Source organism: Ranitomeya imitator, chromosome 7 (assembly GCF_032444005.1).
Source record: "Ranitomeya imitator isolate aRanImi1 chromosome 7, aRanImi1.pri, whole genome shotgun sequence".
Lineage (NCBI taxonomy): Eukaryota > Metazoa > Chordata > Amphibia > Anura > Dendrobatidae > Ranitomeya > Ranitomeya imitator.
The window spans coordinates 58,398,050-58,421,822 of record NC_091288.1 but is presented as its reverse complement, the minus strand read 5'-3'; the positions used below and the strand labels follow the sequence as shown (position 1 = coordinate 58,421,822).

The 23,773-nt window shown below is 47.8% G+C and overlaps 1 protein-coding gene across 4 annotated transcripts in view; it reads left to right on the top strand.

Moving 5' to 3' along the window:
• Positions 1-3,976: 3,976 nt before the first annotated feature.
• ASB1 (ankyrin repeat and SOCS box containing 1) overlaps positions 3,977-23,773 on the top strand; it is a 31,359-nt gene continuing 11,562 nt past the window's right edge. For 2 of the 4 annotated variants that reach the window (XM_069733297.1, XM_069733295.1), the window contains exons 1-3: positions 3,977-4,050; positions 15,095-15,236; positions 22,846-23,148. In XM_069733297.1, the coding sequence (XP_069589398.1) occupies positions 3,990-4,050; positions 15,095-15,236; positions 22,846-23,148 (506 nt within the window). In that variant the 5' untranslated portion in view covers positions 3,977-3,989. Of the gene's footprint in view, positions 4,051-15,094; positions 15,237-22,845; positions 23,149-23,773 lie in introns of those variants that run through there. The other 2 variants (XM_069733296.1, XM_069733294.1) reach the window with 2 other exon arrangements.

The window sequence follows — 23,773 nt, the reverse complement described above, 5'->3', positions numbered from 1 at the left end:
TGCTGCAAAAATTTCAGGCGAATAAACCTGATCGTTGTCCAGCAGAGAAACTGTTCGTCCCTGATAGGTGGACTAATAAACTTATCTCTGAACTTCATTGTTCGGTGTTGGCTGGTCATCCTGGAATCTTTGGTACCAGAGAGTTAGTGGCTAGATCCTTCTGGTGGCCATCTCTGTCACGGGATGTACGTACTTTTGTGAAGTCCTGTGGGATTTGTGCTAGGGCTAAGCCCTGCTGTTCTCGTGCCAGTGGGGTTGCTTTTGCCCTTGCCGGTCCCAAAGAGGCCTTGGACACATATTTCGATGGATTTCATTTCTGACCTTCCCGTTTCTCAAAAGATGTCAGTCATTTGGGTGGTCTGTGATCGCTTTTCTAAAATGGTCCATCTGGTGCCCTTGGCTAAATTGCCTTCCTCCTCTGATTTGGTACCTTTGTTCTTTCAGCATGTGGTTCGGTTGCATGGCATTCCTGAGAATATTGTTTGACAGAGGTTCCCAGTTTGTTTCAAGGTTTTGGCGAGCCTTTTGTGGTAGGATGGGCATTGACCTATCCTTTTCCTCGGCTTTCCATCCTCAGACTAATGGCCAGACCGAACGAACCAATCAGACCTTGGAAACATATCTGAGATGTTTTGTTTCTGCAGACCAGGATGATTGGGTGTCCTTTTTGCCGTTGGCTGAGTTCGCCCTTAATAATCGGGCCAGCTCGGCTACCTTGGTTTCTCCATTTTTTTGCAATTCTGGGTTCCATCCTCGTTTCTCTTCAGGACAGGTTGAGTCTTCGGACTGTCCTGGTGTGGATTCTGTGGTGGATAGGTTGCAGCAGATCTGGACTCAGGTAGTGGACAATTTGATCTTGTCCCAGGAGAAAGCTCAACTTTTCGCTAATCGCAGACGCCGTGTGGGTCCCCGACTTCGTGTTGGGGATCTGGTTTGGTTATCTTCTCGTCATATTCCTATGAAGGTTTCCTCTCCTAAATGTAAACCTCGTTTTATTGGTCCGTATAGGATTTCTGAGGTTCTCAATCCTGTGTCTTTTCGTTTGACCCTCCCAGACTCCTTTTCCATACATAATGTATTCCATAGGTCGTTGTTGCGGAGATACGTGGCACCTATGGTTCCATCTGTTGAGCCTCCTGCCCCGGTTTTGGTGGAGGGGGAATTGGAGTATATTGTGGAGAAGATTTTGGATTCTCGTGTTTCTAGACAGAAACTCCAGTATCTGGTTAAATGGAAGGGTTATGCTCAGGAAGATAATTCCTGGGTTTTTGCCTCTGATGTTCATGCTTCCGATCTTGTTCGTGCCTTTCATGCGGCTCATCCTGGTCGGCCTGGGGGCTCTGGTGAGGGTTCGGTGACCCCTCCTCAAGGGGGTAGTACTGTTGTGAATTCTGTGGCTGAATTCACTCCTGTGGTCACAAGTGGTACTGCAGCTTCTGAGCTTCCTCCCTCAGGTGTTCTGGTGAGCTCGTTGACTGCTTCATTACTTAACTCCGCCTGATGCTGCTATCCTTGCTCCTTGTCAATGTTTCAGTGTTGGATCTGAGCTTCTCCTGATTGTTCCTGTGACCTGCTGCTCTGTATAGCTAAGTGCTTTTTTGTTGCTTTTTTCTGTCCAGCTTGTCTTTTGTTTTGCTGGAAGCTCTGAGACGCAAAGGGTGTACCGCCGTGCCGTTAGTTCGGCACGGTGGTTTTTTTTTTGCCCCCTTTGCGTGGTTTTGCTTTAGGGTTTTTTGTAGACTGCAAAGTTCACTTTACTGTCCTCGCTCTGTCCTAGAATATCGGGCCCCACTTTGCTGAATCTATTTCATCCCTACGTTTTGTCTTTTCATCTTACTCACAGTCATTATATGTGGGGGGCTGCCTTTTCCTTTGGGGAATTTCTCTGGGGCAAGTCAGGCCTATTTTTCTATCTTCAGGCTAGCTAGTTTCTTAGGCTGTGCCGAGTTGCCTAGGTAGTTGTTAGGCGCAATCCACAGCCACTTTTAGTTGTGTTTAGGATAGGATCAGGTGTGCAGTCTACAGAGTTTCCACGTCTCAGAGCTCGTCCTTGTATTTTTGGGTATTTGTCAGATCACTGTGTGCGCTCTGATCGCTAAGCACACTGTGTTTCTGGATTGCCTTCATAACACCTGTCATTAGCAAACATAACAGTTGTGCGAAAGTTTTAGGCAGATGTGGATAAATCAAAATCAAATCCTTAGTCTTCAAAACGGCATCAGTTCTTCTAGTTACACTTGTCACACAGTTGATAAAGGAACTCGGCAAAGAGGTTGTTCCAAACGTTCTAGGACTAACCGCTGATCTGTGGATGTCGGCTGTGAGATTCCTTCTGTCTCTTCCTGTAATCCATGACCAGCTGGATGATGTTGAGATCGGGGCGCTGTGGAGGCCATATCATCACTTCCAGGACTCCTTAATAACATTGGCTCCAAATCTATTCAGCAGCAGGACAACGACCCTAAAACTATAGTCAATCAGGCTCCTCCCTGGTGATACTGCATGATGGATAAATATCTGCCCGTATTTCCAAGCATTGAGGACACCATTTAATCTTAACCAAATCCCCAACTCCATTTGCTGAAATGCAGCCCCAAACTGGAAAGAAGCCTCCACCATGCTTCACTGTTACAGTAACTACTGTGCTCAGCCTTGCTATGGGGTATAACTTGTGACATGAAACTGTCTTCCACAACCTCACCTTTGTAAGAGAATTTGGCTGTTCCTCACCCAGTTTTAAGCCTCCTATCCAACTGTTTCAGTTAAAGGGGATTTCAGATACCTATAAAGCCCTTTATAAATATCTATCTTTGTGTCCTAACCTCTTCTGTAATTTGCTTTATTCCCTACCATTCTCCCTATACAGCCATCCCCTATATCTGTTTTTCTATAAAAATTTTACTTCGTGTTGTTTTACTTGAAGAGTCTCACACGGTGAGACAGGAGGATTGCCCTGCCCTCACTTCTGTGCAGTTTCTATCACTCCCCGAAACAGCACATCATCACAGGGTGGCACCGCGGTCACTTACCACAGCTTCTGACCCTGCTATTCCCTGATGATGTCCTGGTTCAGGGTGGTGATAGAGAAGTTACTGTAGCTTCAGTGGCCTCCGCCACACTTCTGTCCCCACCATCCATGTCTTCAGTGGCTTCCGCCACACTTCACCTGTGCCCACATCTGCTGTGGCCTCTGCATCTTCAGTGTCTGCCACAGACCCTGCTTCTATCACAGTCTTCTCTTTCCCTGAAAGGAGGCGTCATCAGGGTGCGGTGATAGAAGCAGGGTGAGTGACAGCAGTGACTACCTCTTTCTATCATCGCCCCCTGATGGCGATTCATTTGAGGCGGGCATTACAAGTATTAGACTACCCCTTTAAGGACTGGGTTTCACCCTACATATGAAATGCTGACGATTATCGCCTGTTTAGTATAATTAGTTACTCATACACCTGACTATAAATCCCTGACACTGAACAAGTGAAGAACTGATGCTGCTTTGAAGGAAAAGCGCGATCTCCAGATGCTGATGTGATTTACATTTCTTGTTCGCTAACTTTAAATTTTGTTGATAAAAATATCCATGTCGTGAGTGTTACATGGCTATGATTTTATGTCTTTTATGCCGCCAATTAGCAGAGCTCCAGTCTGGGGGCCACAGACCACCGATGTGGCTGCTGGATCGGGGTCCTGATTGGCCCATCTTATGTGCATATATTAATATACATGTTTTATCACACACAATCCCTTCTGTCTGTACTCGGCTCTACCAGGCAGCGCGGTTTATACACATCCAATGTAATTATTCAGTGGATCACGGTGCAGCGTCAGCAAAGAGAACGATTGGCACGGAACAGACACGTGACTGCCCATCCCACTCTTCGCGTCTGACGGATATTTGAATGACAGATTGCTCATCCAATCAGCGGTAGCCGGAGGCGGGTCTCCTTTATCTATTGCCGGATAGTGCGCAGGCGCGGGGTAGGGTCCTGATGGAAGAGAGTGAGCCTGAGCAGGGGGCAGAGCGGGGAGTCGGGGGCGCCCCCAGAGTGGGTAAGGGCAGCGCTGCTGCGAGGGCCGGGTACTGATATGGCGCACTGGTAGAGGGGGAGGATAGCCGCGGACTGTGGAGCTGCAGGACTCGTGCACCCATAGGAATGTATTGGGATAGTGACACAGCTGGGAGAGAAGTCTCTGCTGTGGCGTCCTGCAGTCTGCGGCAGGTATGGTTACAGGTCTGGCGATGATGTGGTATGGACATGTGACCAGAACAGCCAATCACTGCTGCAGCTGAGGTCATGTGACTATGAGCCTGGTGTTAGTTACTAGATGACGCTGAAATATATTGAGAATTGAGAGTCCTCAGTGGCTGATACCTTCTAATGGCGAACTGAGAAGATGGCAACAAATTGCAAGCTACCGAGACTACTCAGCCACTGAGGACTCAATTCTAAATATTCTTCTATCTCCTGGCTAACACGGTGCCAAGATATACACTGTATCTAGATGACGTTGTTCATCTGACTAAAACAGTTGATGCCAATGTCCCTAAGGCTACGTTCACATTAGCGTTTCCCGACGCAGTGTCGGGAAACGCTGCAGCGACGCATGCATCATGCGCCCCTATATTTAACATGGGGGGCGCATGGACATGCGTGTTTGCGACGCATGCGTTTTTTTTGGCCGCGTGGTGCGCAGAAAACGCAGCAGGTTGCATTTTTTTTGCGTCCCAATTTCGGCAAAAAAGGACGCATGCGTCGCAAAACGCAGCGTTTTAGCGTGCGTTTTGTTGCGTTTTTGTTTGCGTTGTGCAGTGCGTCGCCGACGCAGCCCCGCACAACGCAAATGTGAACGTAGCCTTACCGCGCCTGTGCCATACTGTGCTCCTTAGGGGACTTCTGAGGGGTCCCAGGAGCATCACCCACACGGATCTGCAGACTATCATTGATGCTTTCCTGCTGGAGGTCAGTGACTAATCTGGTAGAAATATTTCAGAATGTCTCCCAAAATGTGTACAGATCCATCAAGATACTAACTCAAATCATTGTGAGGAGATAAGTGAAAAACACCAATAAACTAAATGAAAGTGGCTGCATAAGTGTGAACACCCTCTTATAACTGGCTACTTCTGATCACAACTACGTCCCCAATCACTTTTACACTCATGCCACGCCGTACTAATGGCATAAGTAGTCCAAGGGCTCACAGTGCAAAATTTGGACCCCCCCCCCCCATGTCCCTCATTCTGGTGTTCTTTAGTTATACTCCCATTCCCTCCGTTCCCTCACTGTGCTGTGTCCTCTTCTGAAGCCAGAAACTGACTTGTTTGGCTTTTTTTGCTAGGTTCACTAAATGCTAAAACTGACCTGCCATTATGATTCTCCAGGTTATTACGAGTTCATACACTAAACATGTCTAGGTTACGTTTTATCTAAGTGGTGAAAAAAATTCCAAAACTTTGATTTAAAAAAATTGTGCAATTTTCCAATACCCGTAGCGTCTCCTTTTTTCGTGATCTGGGGTTGGGTGAGGGCTTATTTTTTGCGTGCCGAGCTGACGTTTTTAGTGATACCATGCTGGTGCTGATACATTCTTTTGATCGCCCGTTATTGCATTTTAATGCAATGTCACGGCGACCAAAAAAAACGTAATTCTGGCATTTCAAATTTTTTTTCTCGCTGCGCCGTTTAGCGATCAGGTTAATCCTTTTTTTTATTGATAGTTCGGGCGATTCTGAAAGCGGCGATACCAACTATGTGTAGGTTTGATTTTTTTTTTATTGTTTTATTTTGAATGGGGCTAAAGGGGGGTGATTTAAATATATATATATATATATATACACACAAAATTTTTTTTTACTTTTGCCGTGCTTCAATAGCTTCCATGGGAAGCTAGAAGCTGGCACAACTCGATCGGCTCTGCTACATAGGAGCGATCGTCATAGGAGCTCCTATGTAACTGAATTACAGGCTTGCTGTGAGAGCCGACCACAGGGTGGCGCTCACAGCAAGCCGGCATCAGCAACCATAGAGGTCTCAAGGAGACCTCAGGTTGCTATGCCGACGCATCGCTGACCCCCGATCATGTGACGGGGGTCGACGTTGCGCTCGATGGCCGGAAGCGGCGGTTAAATGCCGCTGTCAGCATTTGACAGCGGCATTTAACTACTTAATAGCAGTGGGTGAATCGCGATTTTACCCGCCTCTATTGCGGGCACATGTCAGCTGTTCAACACAGCTGACATGTCCCGGCTCCGATGCGGGCTCACCGCCGGAGCCCGCATCTAAGTGGTGGTTCTGACCTCCGCCGTAATAGTACGGCGGAGGTCGTGAAGGGGTTAATATGTCATTTGGCGTCTCCTGTTAAGGTATTCTTGCTATATTTCAATTGTTTTTATTGATTGTTAATAAAATTCAATACAAAAACGACTCCATGCATACCACCACATCAACAAAATAATGGCTTCACCAGAAGATCAAAGTTTTGGAATGACCCAGACCTGAATCTAATTGAAAATCTGATTGACCCGAAGAGGGCGCTGCACACAGGAGATGGCCTCACAATATGACTGATTTGGAGCTATTGCAAGGAAGAGTGGGTAAAGATTGCCAATTCTAAAGGCCCCTTCACATTAAGCGACGCTGCAGCGATACCGACAACGATCCGGATCGCTGCAGCGTCGCTGTTTGGTCGCTGGAGAGCTGTCACACAGACCGCTCTCCAGCGACCAACGATGTCGGTAACCAGGGTAAACATCGGGTAACTAAGCGCAGGGCCGCGCTTAGTAACCCGATGTTTACCCTGGTTACCATCCTAAAAGTAAAAAAAACCAAACACTACATACTTACCTACAGCCGTCTGTCCCCGGCGCTGTGCTCTGCTCTCCTCCTGTACTGTCTGTGTGAGCACAGCGGCCGGAAAGCAGAGCGGTGACGTCACCGCTCTGCTTTCCGGCTGACCGACGCTCACAGCCAGTACAGGAGGAGAGCAGAGCACAGCGCTGGAGGACAGACGGCTGTAGGTAAGTATGTAGTGTTTGTTTTATTTTTACTTTTAGGATGGTAACCAGGGTAAACATCGGGTTACTAAGCGCGGCCCTGCGCTTAGTTACCCGATGTTTACCCTGGTTACCAGTGAAGACATCGCTGGATCGGTGTCACACACGCCGATCCAGCGATGTCAGCAGGAGTCCAGCGACGAAATAAAGTTCTGGACTTTATTCAGCGACCAACGATCTCCCAGCAGGGGCCTGATCGTTGGTCGCTGTCACACATAACAATTTCATTAACGATATCGTTGCTACGTCACAAAAAGCAACGATATCGTTAACAATATCGTTATGGGTGAAGGTACCTTAAGGGTATGTGCACAAGTAGTTTGGAGCTCTGCGGATTTTACCTGCGGATTTATCACGGATTTTGTGCGGATTCCACCTGCGGTTTTACACCTGCGGATTCTTATTATGGAGCAGGTGTAAACCGCAGCGGAATCCGCACAAAGAATTGACATGCTGCGGAATGTAACCCACAGCATTTCCGCGTGTTTTTCTGCAGCATGTGCACTGCGGATTGCGTTTTCCATAGGTTTACATTGTACTGTAAACGTATGGAAAGCTGCTGCAGATCCGCAGCAAAATCCGCACCGTGTGCACAAAGCCTAAAAGTGCCATGCCGATAGCATTTAGTCTTTTTGGGTCGGAGTCTGCCTTAAATTCAAAGGGAAAATCAACAAAGTGCTAGTGCATATTTATGCATCCATTTTTTTACACTCAGATTTCAGTTTCTTTCAATTGAATTGTACATATAATGGGCAACATTGAAGGAAGAAAATGTTCTGAAATGATTCTTGGAATTTTTTTTTTACATGACAAAAAAAAATTGCATTTTAACAGGGGTGTAGAATTTGGGGCAGGAGATGTAACTTGTTCAATGGCAACATGAGGAGTGTGTTTATATTTCTTTATCGCCTCTCATTGGGGGACACAGGAACCATGGGTGTATGCTGCTGCCACTAGGAGGCTGACACTATGCAAATAACAAAATTAGCTCCTCCTCTGCAGTGTACACCCCACCGACTGGCATTAAACTCTTCAGTTTAGCTTAGTGTCAGTAGGAGGTGGACACGGGTCTTTCATTAGACCCTTATCTACCTCAATGTGCGTCGTTTCTTTTCAGGTTTTTTCCGGAGGGATACAGGGTGAGCAGTCACACCTGTATTCCCACAATGCGGACTATGAGTACGGCGTGTACTGCCACCCCGTATCCTCATAGATCCCTCTCCAGGACCAAGATCCTAGCACAGAAGCGTGCTCAGAAGTCCGGTCCTGGCTCCGTCCCCCACCCACTCGCCTACCAGAGCCTGTCGGTTGGAGGAGACGAGGACGTCCATCACAGCTCCGTGGACGTCTCATTCCCCTCAGGTTAGTAACGGCGTGGGATGTTTAGGTGAGTATTTCCCCTCCATTCCCCCGGGATCTTTTCTCCAGATGTCCCCCTGTCCTCCCTCATGGCGTTTATTTTAGAGGGATCCCAGGGACAGCCATAAGCTCTTCTTCCTTAGCGGCCGCAGTTCTCTCCCTGCAGCCGCACAGCCCCTTACAGAGTCACAGCCTAGCAGGCTGCCGCGCCGCTTCCCCCTGCGGTCTCTCTGCTCGGGGGCCCCAATGCGTCCTGTGTCTGCACGGCGTCCTTGGCAGGATGCCGTGCCACTTACTTTCTGCGGCGCTCCGACGCAGCGATTCTCCGGCGGCGCTCCGGCTCCGCGATTCTCCGGCGATTCTCCGGCGCCGCGATTTTCCGGCGGCGCTCCAGCGCCGCGATTCTCCGCGAATTTCCGGCGGCGCCGGCCTCTAATTTAGGTCGGGGCCTACTTCTGGCGCCGCGACCCCGCCAGTTCCGTTTTCCCGGACAGCCTTGGCAGGCTGCCGCTCTTCTCAGTCCCTGCGGCGCACTGCTCCGGCGCCGCGGTTCCCTTCTCCGGCGGCGCCGGTCTCTAATTTAGGTCCCGGCTTAGGCCGTCTTCCTACTTCCGGTTTCTCGGCTCCTCACTTCCGGTTCTGCGGGCGGGCTTTTTTTTTTTTCCCGCCCGACATACTGCGCCCTGCCCACCGGCGCCTCTGCGTCTGGCTCCACCCCCTTCCTCGTGGGTCCCTCGGCCGGTGTGCACCGCTTCCCACAGCAGCAGCCGCCCTCGCAGTGCCTCACGCAGCGCGCCACGCTCCTTCACTCGCATCTTCTGTGGCTCAGCATCGCAGAATCAGCACCTCAGGGAAGTTCTCCATCGAGGACAAGTGGGACATCTTCCAGGACCGGGTCCGTGAGTAGCTGCACTGCAGACTGACACCCCCCTCTGCCCACTGTCCCCTAACCCACTGGCATCTTCAGGGTCCCTAAAAATGTCTACCTCTAAAGGGGGCCGCTCTCGTCCCCCTACCTCTTCATCTTCTGCCTTAGTCACGTACTTTGCATGTTCGTCCTGTAACAGCAAACTTCCCTCAGGTCAGTCCTCCCCGCTGTGTCAGTCCTGCAGCAACCCGATTGTTCCCACCGCCCAGGATCCCCCGGCTGTTCCGCCCGAGAGTGATCCCCCCATCCCAGGCTGGGCCGCCTCTCTGTCACAATCGGTGGCCGATTTAACACGGGTATCTCAAACCCTAGTGTCCGCGCTGGATCGGTTACCCCTGCAGACCCCTGCAGTGGCCAACGGGTCGCAGGAACCGCCGCCCGAGCCCTCCTTGATTAGCCACAAAAGGTCCAGACAGGAACGTCGGTCTGAGTCCTCTTCGCGCTCCATCTCGCCGCTCGGCCCTCCCCCGCGGTTGGTGTCCCACCGATCCTCCTCCCCTGAGTCAGGCGAGGCATTATCTGATGCGCCTTCGGAGGATACTTCGGAGCTGGATCCTAACCAAATCGCCACCATGAGTGAGACAGTCCAGAACCTCATTGGGGCCATTAACCAAACATGTGGCATCAAGGATCCCTCTACGGAACCCGCAGATCAGGCGGTTTCGTTCAGACGGGCCAAACCACCTTCAAAATTTTTTGCTCCTCATCCTGAATTCGAGGAAATCGTGTCCAGAGAGAGAGAGAGAGAGAGAACCCCACTAGGCGTTTTCAGAGGGGAAAACGCCTGGGTGTGTTATATCCTTTTTCTCCAGAACTTACCGCCAATTGGACGGCATCTCCCTCGGTGGACCCCCCTGTTTCCAGGCTGTCCACCAACACGGTGCTTCCTCTGTCCGGCGGAGCATCTCTGAAGGATTCTAACGATAGTTATAGAATCCTTCGCGAAATCTGCTTTTGAAGCGGCTTCAGCGGCTCTATGTCCAGCTTTTGCGTCCACTTGGGCTTCAAAATCCATCTCAAAATGGGCCAAGGATCTTCGGCGGGGTATCCTGGATGGGGCGCCTCCCGCGCAATTAGCGGAACTTGCCAACCAGATTTCCCATGCTGGTGAATACCTGGTTTCCGCCTCCCTGGATGCCGCGTCTTGTGCGGCTCAAGCTTCCAGCAATGCCGTTGCCATCCGCCAGACCGTTTGGCTCAAGGCCTGGCAGGCGGACTTGTCCTCCAAAAAGTCCCTCACTAGTCTGCCCTTCCAGGGCTCTCGTCTCTTTGGTTCCCAGCTAGACCAGATCATTAAGGACGCCACTGGGGGCACAAGTTCCCTTCTTCCCCAGGCTAAGCCTCGTCGCCCTTCTCCTAGACGACAGTTTCGTTCTTTTCGGCCTTTTCGTCGCTTCGCTGCGTCAAACTCCTTTTCCCAGCAGCAACAGAGGCCACAGGCACGTCAAGAGAAGAAGGCGGTGTCCTTTAGGCCCACTCCGTCCTGGCGTCCTCGTTTCTCCCAGGGTAGATCCTCCAGGCCCAGGACTGGAAGATCCACCTCGGCATGACTCCAGCCCAACTCCCAGATTGGGCGGCCGTCTTCTCCTTTTCAGGGACGTCTGGATTTCCGCAGTAGAGGACGCATGGGTCAGGGAAGTTGTATCCTCGGGATACAAAATAGAGTTCGCTTACCGACCTCGGGATCGTTTCTTCCAATCCCGTCCTCCAAGAGACCCCGCTCTAGTTCCGGGCTTCTTCTCAGCCATCGCTTCTCTGCTCAAATCCGGGGTAATCGTTCCTGTCCCAGAAAAGGAACGCTTCACGGGTTTCTACTCGAATCTTTTTGTGGTACCGAAAAAAGACGGCAAAGTTCGCCCCATTCTGGACCTCAAATTGCTGAACAGGAGAGTTCGCTTGAGACACTTCAGGATGGAATCCCTTCGTTCAGTAATTGCTTCCATGGAGGCTCAGGAGTTTCTATGCTCAATAGATATCCAGGACGCCTACCTCCATGTCCCGATATTTCCCGGACATCACCGTTTCCTGCGCTTTGCAGTGCAACGAGATCATTTTCAGTTCGTCGCCCTGCCGTTCGGTCTCGCAACCGCGCCAAGAGTGTTCACGAAAATCATGGCGGCGCTGATGGCCATCTTGAGAGTCAGAGGCCTGGTCCTATTTCCATATCTCGACGACATCCTCATCAAGGCTCCGTCCTTCGCTCAGGCCCACGAAAGCCTGTCCATTGTTCTCGAAACCTTAGCCCGTTTCGGGTGGCTGGTAAACCGGAAGAAGTCCTGCCTTATTCCTTCTCAGCGCATCATCTTTCTGGGCATGCTTTTCGATACTCGTCAGAGCAGAGTCTTCCTTCCCACAGACAAGAGATCCACTCTCTGTCGGGACATACGCTTGCTCCAGGGTCCTCGACCTCCCTCCCTCCGTTCGGCCATGAAGGTTCTGGGGAGGATGGTAGCTACATTGGAAGCGATTCCCTTCGCCCAATTCCATTCGCGACCCCTTCAGCAAGCCATTCTGTCTCAGTGGGACAGGTCGGTCTTCTCCCTGGATCGACCGATCAAACTCTCCTTTCGGGTCAGGCGGTCTCTCAACTGGTGGCTGACGTCACCTCTCATCTCCCAGGGCAGGTCCTTCCTTCCAGTTCACTGGCAGGTGGTGACAACGGACGCCAGCCTGCTCGGCTGGGGTGCGGTTTTTCGCCACCTGACGGTCCAGGGCCGCTGGTCGCTGCAGGAGTCATCTCTGCCGATCAACGTCCTCGAAATTCGGGCCATCTTCCTGTCCCTCCGCCACTGGGAAAGGATTCTCAGGGGCCTTCCAGTCCGGATCCAGACGGACAACGCCACGGCTGTGGCATATGTCAACCATCAGGGGGGGGACTCGGAGCTCCTTGGCCCTTGCCGAGGTATCCAAGATCCTCCTTTGGGCAGAGGCAACGGTTCCGGTGATATCCGCAGTGCATATCCCCGGCGTGGAAAACTGGGCCGCCGACTTCCTCAGCCGCGAGGGCCTCACGGCAGGGGAATGGTCCTTACATCCGGAGGTCTTCCATCAGATTTGTCTTCGATGGGGAACTCCGGATGTGGATCTCACGGCGTCCCGAGTCAACAGGAAGGTTCCGCAGTTCGTCTCCAGGTCCCGCGATCCTCTCGCAGTGGGCGTCGATGCTCTGGCCATTCCTTGGTCACAGTTCGAGCTGCCCTACCTGTTCCCACCCCTTCCATTACTTCCCAAACTGTTGAAGAAGATCAAAGCGGAAGGGGTGCCGGTCATCCTGATCGCCCCGGATTGGCCCAGGAGAGCTTGGTTCGCGGAGCTCGTCAACCTTCTCGCGGACGCTCCCTGGCGCCTTCCAGACAGGCCCGATCTGCTGTCCCAGGGTCCGATCTGCCACCCGAATTCTCGGTCGCTCAGTTTAACGGCGTGGCTGTTGAGACCGCGGTTCTGAGAGCGTCTGGCCTTTCGGACCGGGTGATTCACACCATGATTCAGGCTCGGAAGCCTTCGTCTTCCAGGATCTACTACCGCACCTGGAAGGCCTACTACCGCACCTGGAAGGCCTACTTCCGGTGGTGCGAGTCCAACCGCCTTCCGCCTATGGTTTTTTCCCTGCCTTCTCTTTTGGCCTTCCTTCAGGCAGGACTGGATTCGGGCCTGGCTCTTAGTTCTCTGAAGGGTCAGGTCTCTGCGCTTTCCATCCTCTTTCAGAAGACCTTGGCCTCTCGGCCACAGGTTAAGACCTTCTTTCAGGGGGTAGCCCACGCCGTCCCGCCGTACAGGGCCCCTGTGGAGGCATGGGACCTAAACCTGGTACTGGACGTTCTGAAGGTTTCTCCCTTTGAACCTCTTAGGGAGATTCCTCTATCAGTTTTATCATGGAAGGTAGCCTTTCTTGTGGCCATCACGTCCATTCGCCGCGTTTCCGAGCTGGCGGCCCTGTCTTGCCGTCCTCCGTTTTTGGTCATTCACCAGGACAAGGTGGTCTTCCGGCCCCCACCTTCTTTTCTTCCTAAGGTGGTTTCCATCTTCCACCTCAACGAGGACATCGTTCTACCTTCCTTTTGTCCTGCTCCGACTCATCCTCTGGAGCGATCATTGAACAAGCTGGATCTTGTCAGGGCTGTGAGGATCTATCTGGACAGAACGTCCACTTTCCGGAAGACGGATTCCTTTTTCGTCATTCCTGATGGCACGCGCAGAGGCCAGCCAGCTTCTAAAGCGACTATTGCTCGATGGATCAGAATGGCAATCTTGGAGGCTTACCAGGTCAAGAACAGAGTGCCCCCTCCTGGGATTAAGGCTCACTCTACCCGGGCAGTCGCCACCTCCTGGGCGGCGCACCACAGGGCTTCCGCCCTACAGCTGTGCAAAGCGGCAACTTGGTCTTCCATCCACACGTTCGCCAAATTTTACAAGGTCCATACCTACGCATCGGCGGACGCCAGCCTAGGCAGAAGGATCCTGCAGGCGGCAGTGGTGAGTCCTCTGACCTGATGGAAGTCTGTTTTTCCCGCCCTTGGGACTGCTTTGGGACGTCCCATGGTTCCTGTGTCCCCCAATGAGATGCGATAAAGAAAACAGGATTTTTGGTTGCTTACCGTAAAATCTGTTTCTTGAAGCCTCCATTGGGGGACACAGCACCCTCCCAATGTTTTTGTTATATGTTCTCTGACTGTTCTCACGTTTACAGTTCTCAAGTTTGTGGTTATGGTTTTTCAACCTTGTTCTTTCTCCTACTGCTTTCTCACTAACTGAAGAGTTTAATGCCAGTCGGTGGGGTGTACACTGCAGAGGAGGAGCTAACTTTGTTATTTGCATAGTGTCAGCCTCCTAGTGGCAGCAGCATACACCCATGGTTCCTGTATCCCCCAATGGAGGCTTCAAGAAACAGATTTTACGGTAAGCAACCAAAAATCCTGTTTTAGTGTGAGTGGGGAGCACTTAAGACCCCCATGCCCCTGCAGATTTTTATTGTAGATATTCCCCAGGCAAATGAAATATTTTATACTTTTGTCCTCTCCCTCCAGTAGGTGACACTGGACAAAATGATCTCTGGAAATGTAAATATATGATCAGTGACGTTGTGCCGTGCAAACTCATGGTGATTGGCAGCGTACGTAGAGGAATGCTAGGTTATCATATCATTACACACTGCAACTGCACCTTAAGAAAGTGACAACAAGACCGCTGCATACAATGATTGCTTGTAGAATTGTAAACTTAAGGCTGCCGTCACACTAGCAGTATTTGGTCAGTATTTTACATCAGTATTTGTAGCCAAAACCAGGAGTGGGTGATAAATACAGAAGTGGTGCATATGTTTCTATTATACTTTTCCTCTAATTGTTCCACTCCTGGTTTTGGCTTACAAATACTGACGTAAAATACCGACCAAATACTGCTAGTGTGACCGCAGCCTAAGAGTGTGGAAAGTTTCCTTAGGAAATTAGACTATGGCATATGTACAATGACAAATGCAGAATGTCAGAATTGCACCGCACGGCATTAAACCAGAGCAGCCAATGTGTTAATTACTAAAATATCATATGGCCAGTAGCACAGATGATTTATGTAAGTCAGGCTAATGTACGGTACAGACCCAACAGAATACACAGATGGGGCACAGCACTGTACAATGGGAACCTGGCAGATCCAGGAGACGGCTTAAGAAGTCATTTATCTTATTTGTGTTGCTACTAGGTCTGGTATCAAGACTTGAAATCCGGTGAGATAGCGGCTTTCTCCTCTCATTGCAGGACGTAACCTGAAGGCATGGCTGCAAGATCAGTTCTGCGACCATGATTTGGAGCAATGCCAGGACACACTGTTACATAACGCTGCCTGTGTGGGCGACGTCGACACCCTGAGGACCCTCTTACAGGAGGAAAGTTTCCTGAGGTAAGGCTGTATGGAAAGCAAAGGAGCCTTTTTTAGGGGTCGTGCACACGACCGTAAAAATCATATAAGTGCTATCCCTTGTTTTGACAGACAGCACGCATCCCCATGTTATGACTTTTTCCTCTGCCCGAGTCAGTCCAAGGGAAAGTAAGATACATACAATTATCGGATCGCACTCGGCCATTGAACAACGCTGGACCGCAGTTAAGACAGATTTTCCTGGACTGACTGAATGGAAAAGACATTTTCCCCCCCCCTCATCCTAGAAAATTGGATCATGGTTTGATTAGCATAATCGGACCGATATTCTCAGATAAGAGAAAAACTATTGTGTGACCTTAGCTTTAGGTGGGTCCTCACAAGTTTCAGCACTTCTTACGGATCATCATTGTTTACTTATTTTTTTACTAGCTGAAGAGCCCGGCGTTGCCTGGGCATAGTAAATATCTGTGGTTAGTTATGGCACCTCACGTCTCTTATTTTCCCATCATGCCTCTCATTTTCTCCCTTATACCTCTCATTTTCTCCCTCACACCTCTCATTTTCTCCCTCACTCCTCTCATTCCCCCCTAAAACTTGTCATTTCGACCTCACATCTGTCATTTTTCGATCACTCCACTATTTTCCCTCACTCCTCTCATTTTTGCACTCACACCTTTTCATTTTCACCTCACACCCCTCATTTTCACCTCAGTATATACATGTTTGTCATCTCCCTTATATATAGTATACACCTGTATGTCTTCTCTTGTATATACCTGTATGTCATCTCCCCTGTAAATAGTATATACCTGCTGTATGTCATCTCCTCCTGTATATAGTATGTACCTGTAAGTCATCTCCTGTATATAGTATATACCTGTGTATCATCTCCTCCTGTATATAGTATATACCTGTGTGTCATCTCCTCCTGTATATATTATATACCTGTGTCATCTCCACTGTATATAGTATATACCTGTGTCATCGCCCCTGTATATTGTATGTACCTGTATGTCATCTCCCCTGTATATAGTATATACCAGGTTGTCATCTCCTCCTGTATATAGTATATACCTGTATGTCATCTCCTCCTGTATATAGTATATACCTGTGTGTGTCATCTCCTCCTGTATATAGTATATACCTGTGTGTGTGTCATCTCCTCCTGTATATAGTATATACGTGTGTCATCTCCCCTGTATATAGTATATATGTGTGTCATCTCCTCCTGTATATAGTATACTAGATTGTGGCCCGATTCTAACGCATTGTGTATTCTAGAATATGCATGTCCTCGTAGTATATGGACAATGACAGACAGACAGACGGAAAAACCCTTAGACAATTATATATATAGATATGCATGTCCCCGTAGTATATGGACAATGATGATTCCAGAATTCGCGGCAGACTGTGCCCGTCGCTGATTGGTCGAGGCAACCTTTATGACATCATCGTCGCCATGGCAACCATTATGACATCTATGTCGATACTGTGCCCGTCGCTGAATCAGAAACGTGGGATGTCTACGTCCTTTATGACATCATCGTCGCTGTGCCCGTCACTGATTGGTCGAGGCCTGGCGGTATCGACCAATCAGAGATGCGGGATTTCCAGGACAGACAGACGGAAAAACCCTTAGACAATTATATATATAGACTAGATTGTGGCCCGATTCTAACGCATCGGGTATTCTAGAATATGCATGTCCCCGTAGTATATGGACGATGATGATTCCAGAATTTGCGGCAGACTCTGCCCGTCACTGATTGGTCGAGGCAACCTTTATGACATCATTGTCGCCATGGCAACCATTATGACATCTACGTCGATACTGTGCCCGTCGCTGAATCAGAAACGTGGGATGTCTACGTCCTTTATGACATCATCGTCGCTGTGCCCGTCGCTGATTGGTCGAGGCCTGCCGGCCTCGACCAATCAGAGACGCGGGATTTCCAGGACAGACAGACAGACAGCCAGACGGAAAAACCCTTAGACAATTATATATATAGATACCTGTGTCATCGCCTCCTGTATATATCTGTATGTCATCTCCTCCTGTATATAGTATATACCTGTGTCATCGCCTCCTGTATATAGTATATACGTGTGTCATCTCCTGTATATACAGGTCCTTCTCAAAAAATTAGCATATAGTGTTAAATTTCATTATTTACCATAATGTAATGATTACAATTAAACTTTCATATATTATAGATTCATTATCCACCAACTGAAATTTGTCAGGTCTTTTATTGTTTTAATACTGATGATTTTGGCATACAACTCCTGATAACCCAAAAAACCTGTCTCAATAAATTAGCATATCAAGAAAAGGTTCTCTAAACGACCTATTACCCTAATCTTCTGAATCAACTAATTAACTCTAAACACATGCAAAAGATACCTGAGGCTTTTATAAACTCCCTGCCTGGTTCATTACTCAAAACCCCCATCATGGGTAAGACTAGCGACCTGACAGATGTCAAGAAGGCCATCATTGACACCCTCAAGGAAGAGGGTAAGACCCAGAAAGAAATTTCTCAACAAATAGGCTGTTCCCAGAGTGCTGTATCAAGGCACCTCAATGGTAAGTCTGTTGGAAGGAAACAATGTGGCAGAAAACGCTGTACAACGAGAAGAGGAGACCGGACCCTGAGGAAGATTGTGGAGAAGGACCGATTCCAGACCTTGGGGAACCTGAGGAAGCAGTGGACTGAGTCTGGTGTGGAAACATCCAGAGCCACCGTGCACAGGCGTGTGCAGGAAATGGGCTACAGGTGCCGCATTCCCCAGGTAAAGCCACTTTTGAGCTACAGAGAAGCAGCACTGGACTGTTGCTAAGTGGTCCCAAGTACTTTTTTCTGATGAAAGCAAATTTTGCATGTCATTCGGAAATCAAGGTGCCAGAGTCTGGAGGAAGACTGGGGAGAAGGAAATGCCAAAATGCCTGAAGTCCAGTGTCAAGTACCGACAGTCAGTGATGGTGTGGGGTGCCATGTCAGCTGCTGGTGTTGGTCCACTGTGTTTCATCAAGGGCAGGGTCAATGCAGCTAGCTATCAGGAGATTTTGGAGCACTTCATGCTTCCATCGGCTGAAATGCTTTATGGAGATGAAGATTTCATTTTTCAGCACGACCTGGCACCTGCTCACAGTGCCAAAACCACTGGTAAATGGTTTACTGACCAAGGTATTACTGTGCTCAATTGGCCTGCCAACTCTCCTGACCTGAACCCCATAGAGAATCTGTGGGATATTGTGAAGAGAAAGTTGAGAGACGCAAGACCCAACACTCTGGATGAGCTTAAGGCCGCTATTGAAGCATCCTGGGCCTCCATAACATCTCAGCAGTGTCACAGGCTGATTGCCTCCATGCCACGCCGCATTGAAGCAGTCATTTCTGCCAAAGGATTCCCGACCAAGTATTGAGTGCATAACTGAACATTATTATTTGTTGGTTTTTTTGTTTGTTATTAAAAAACACTTTTATTTGATTGGATGGGTGAAATATGCTAATTTATTGAGACAGGTTTTTTGGGTTATCAGGAGTTGTATGCCAAAATCATCAGTATTAAAACAATAAAAGACCTGACAAATTTCAGTTGGTGGATAATGAATCTATAATATATGAAAGTTTAATTGTAATCATTACATTATGGTAAATAATGAAATTTAACACTATATGCTAATTTTTTGAGAAGGACCTGTAGTATATACGTGTGTCATCTCCTGTATATAGTATATACGTGTGTCATCTGCTCCTGTATATAGTATATACCTGTGTGTCATCTCCTCCTGTATATAGTATATACCTGTGTGTCATCTCCTCCTGTATATAGTATATACCTGTGTGTCATCTCCTCCTGTATATAGAATATACCTGTGTGTCATCTTCTCCTGTATATAGTATATACCTGTGTGTCATCTCCTCCTGTATATAGTATATACCTGTGTGTCATCTCCTCCTGTATATAGTATATACCTGTGTGTCATCTCCTCCTGTATATAGTATATATCTGTGTGTCATCTCCTCCTGTATATAGTATATATCTGTGTGTCATCTCCTCCTGTATTAGACCGCATTCACACATTATTTGGTCAGTATTTTTACCTCAGTATTTGTAAGCTAAATTGGCAGCCTGATAAATCCCCAGCCAACAGGAAGCCCTCCCCCCTGGCAGTATATATTAGCTCACACATACACATAATAGACAGGTCATGTGACTGACAGCTGCCGTATTTCCTATATGGTACAGTTGTTGCTCTTGTAGTTTGTCTGCTTATTAATCAGATTTTTATTTTTGAAGAATAATACCAGACTTGTGTGTGTTTTAGGGCGAGTTTCATGTGTCAAGTTGTGTGTGTTGAGTTGCATGTGGCGACATGCATGTAGCGACTTTTCTGAGATGAGTTTTGTCCTACAATTTTCTAAAGCACCACAACTATTTGTTCCTTCAGGACCAGCCTTTTTGGGCCTTAAGGGTATGTGCACACGTTGTTCTGAGCTCTGCCTATTTGTCTGCAGCGGATTTGAGAAATCCGCAGGTAAAAGGCACTGCGTTTTACCTGCGGATTTGCCGCAGATTTAATGCGGATTCCACCTGCGGTTTTATATTATGGAGCAGGTGTAAACCGCTGCGGAATCCACACAAAGAATTGACATGCTGCGGAATGTAAACCGCAGCGTTTCTGCGCTTTTTTTTCCGCAGCATGGGCACTGTGGATTGCGTTTTCCATAGGTAACATGGTACTGTAAACGCATTGAAAGCTGCTGCGGACCCGCTGCAAAATCCGCAACGTGTGCACATAGCCTAAAGGAACCCTTCATGTCCCCATACCAGGAGAAAATGAAGTGGTTTTCTCCCAAGAGTCACCGGCATCCAGCCATAGGCATGCACGGAGCAGCTACAGTCATTGCTACAGTCATTGCCTTGAGCATTGTGAGCGGTGGCAGTAAGCCCAGCAGTTTGACTGACAGCTTGCTCTGCACAGATGTGCTGCAGTGAGATCTGTCAAAGTTCTGGGCCGTGCACTCATCTAGGACTGAAAGCCAGTGGCTACTGGTAGGAATAAAGTAAATTTCTTCCTAATGACCAAACACACATTTTGTTATTACATTGCAGAAGACTTATTAATTTTTACTGTTTGAGGATTTTTCTGTTCCTTTAGCTGGCAGTCTATCACGCCAGAAAGGGGTTTATTATTTTCATTTCAACTTTTTTTTTTTTTTCTTTACAATTCTTTAATCTAGTTGCCTGGATCAATCAATCACCTCTTTCAGCGGGCAGGACACTGGGAAGCAATACAAGTTGTTATTTTATGGGTCCTTGTGACTAACTATAATAGTAGTCAAGTGCCCAGAAATGGACCTTATTGCGTCTGTCATCACTGGGCACATGCTGGAGAAGACTGCCACAGCGATAAATCAGTGAGCGGGAACACTATGCTGCGTAGAAGCAGGACTTTACATTTATATGACAGCTGCTAGGGGTATGTGCTGATGACACGTAAGTTAGTACTGTAGCCGTCTAGGGGTTAATCCTGATCTCGTAAGAATACCACACTTGCACTTAGGCTTAGTTCACATGTGTCATGGTCAGACCACGGACCACCACTCAGACTGACTGCATGTCTCTTGCCACAAGCGCATCAGCCTCAGTCATATATAAGGCTACAGAGGCTGGAGACCCGCGACCAATCCATGTGTCACAGGCTGTTCGGACCATGACAGACTGATGTGTGAATGAACCTTATACAGTCATGGCCAAAAGTATTGACACCCCTGCAATTCTGTCAGATAATACTCGGTTTCTTCCTGAAAATGATTGCAATCACAAATTCTTTGGTATTATTATCTTCATTTAATTTGTCTTAAATGAAAAAACACAAAAAGAATTGTCCTAAAGCCAAATTGGATATAATTCCACACCATACATAAAAAAGGGGGTGGACAAAAGTATTGGCACCATTCGAAAAATCATGTGATGCTTCTCTAATTTGTGTAATTAACAGCACCTGTAACTTACCTGTGGCACCTAACAGGTGTTGTCAATAACTAAATCACACTTGCAGTCAGTTGACATGGATTAAAGTTGACTCAACCTCTGTCCTGTGTCTTGTGTGTACCACATTGTGCATGGAGAAAAGAAAGAAGACCAAAGAACTGTCTGAGGACTTGGGAAGCCAAATTGTGAGGAAGCATGAGCAATCTCAAGGCTACAAGTCCATCTCCAAAGACCTGAATGTTCCTGTGTCTACCGTGCGCAGTGTCATCAAGAAGTTTAAAGCCCATGGCACTATGGCTAACCTCCCTAGATGTGGACGGAAAAGAAAAATTGACAAGAGATTTCAACACAAGATTGGGTGGATGTTGGATAAAGAACCTCGACTAACATCCGAACAAGTTCAAGCTGCCCTGCAGTCCGAGGGTACAACAGTGTCAACCCGTACTATCCGTCGGCATCTGAATGAAAAGGGACTGTATGGTAGGAGACCCAGGAAGACCTCACGTCTTACCCCGAGACATAAAAAAGCCAGGCTGGAGTTTGCCAAAACTTACCTGAGAAAGCCTAAAAAGTTTTGGAAGAATGTTCTCTGGTCAGATGAGACAAAAGTAGAGCTTTTTGGGCAAAGAGGCATTCAAAGAAAAGAACACGGTCCCTACAGTCAAACATGGCGGAGGTTCCCTGATGTTTTGGGGTTGCTTTGCTGCCTCTGGCACTGGACTGCTTGACCGTGTGCATGGCATTATGAAGTCTAAAGACTACCAACAAATTTTGCAGCATAATATAGGGCCCAGTGTGAGAAAGCTGGGTCTCCCTCAGAGGTCATGGGTCTTCCAGCAGGACAATGACCCAAAACACACTTCAAAAAGCACTAGAAAATGGTTTGAGAGAAAGCACTGGAGACTTCTAAGGTGGCCAGCAATGAGTTCAGACCTAAATCCCATAAAACACCTGTGGAGAGATCTAAAAATGGCAGTTTGGAGAAGGCACCCTTCAAATATCAGGGACCTGGAGCAGTTTGCCAGAGAAGAATGGTCTAAAATTCCAACAGAGCATTGTAAGAAACTCATTGATGGTTACCGGAAGAGGTTGGTCGCAGTTATTTTGGCTAAAGGTTGTGCAACCAAGTATTAGGCTGAGGGTGCCAATACTTTTGTCTGGCCCATTTTTGGAGTTTTGTGTGAAATGATCAATGTTTTGCTTTTTGCTTCATTCTCTTTTGTGTTTTTTCATTTAAGACAAATTAAATGAAGATAATAATACCAAAGAATTTGTGTTTGCAATCATTTTCAGGAAGAAACTGAGTATTATCTGACAGAATTGCAGGGGTGTCAATACTTTTGGCCATGACTGTAGTCCGAGCAGGTTTATGTGACATTTAAGGACTGTAGGAAACAGATTTAGTCTTTGGACACTGCAATAATAGCAAAGGGGAATAAATGCATGTAAAGAAAAATCTGCCACCACATTCATCCAACTGAGCAGCGGGACTGTAAGGAGGGTTGTGTGATGGGCTCCTGGCAATTATTTCCCTTTTTAGATTTTGTTTTCCAATAAACCTACAATGACAGCTGATTATTTTTTTAAGCTCAATAAGTCTCTTATCTGTTCTGATCCCCAGACGTATAAATGAGAAGTCCGTGTGGTGCAGTGGTTGGCTTCCCTGCTCTCCACTTCGTATTGCTGCCACTGCTGGACATGCAGATTGTGTCGCCGTCCTTATTGACTTTGGGGCACAGCTGGAACTGGTGGATGTTAAGGGTCAAACACCCCTGTTTGTAGCCACAGAAAATGAACACTTGGACTGTGTGGAAGTTCTTCTAAAGGCTGGCGCCGACCCCAACGGAAGTGCACACAATCGGAGCTCACCTGTCTACCATGCTGCACGTCTGGGCCACACCGATATATTACAAGAGCTAATCCGGTGAGCCTAGAGGCACAAATAGGTGTATAAGGCAAATTCATACAACTTGTCTTGCTAGATGAACCTATGAAGAAAATGGATGCTGGTTTGGTGGAAGGGAAAGCAAAGAAAAAGTAGAGCACATTTTTGTTCATAACATCTTTTCATTTTTTTATAATTAATATTCTTTGCGGGAGCAGATGGGGCAAGATAGAATAAACTATTCTGACACTTTGGAATAACAAAAAGCTATAGCTTTAGAGTTCTAGTCTCTGTATGTGCAGGCGTAACTAGCCCGGAAAAGAAAAGGAGCGACCATCCCCTGATCAGACAAGTAGGCAGTCCAATGCATTTTTGAACCCTGCCTCACTACTGAGCATGTGCATAAAGTGCAGCACAGATTCATCTCAGTTAAAAGCCCAGATCCTTAGATGAGGAACAGAACAGGCATTTTATAACTTTCCTAAATTATGAAAACATTTACAGCACTGAAGTACTGAACCCAATTTATTATATACTAGATGGCAGCCCGATTCTAAAGAATCGGGAGTCTAGAATCCATATATACTTTATTTATTCAAATGTAAGAATAATACAATTAATAAATAATAGTAAGAAAGAACAAAAATAATAGGCAGTATATGGA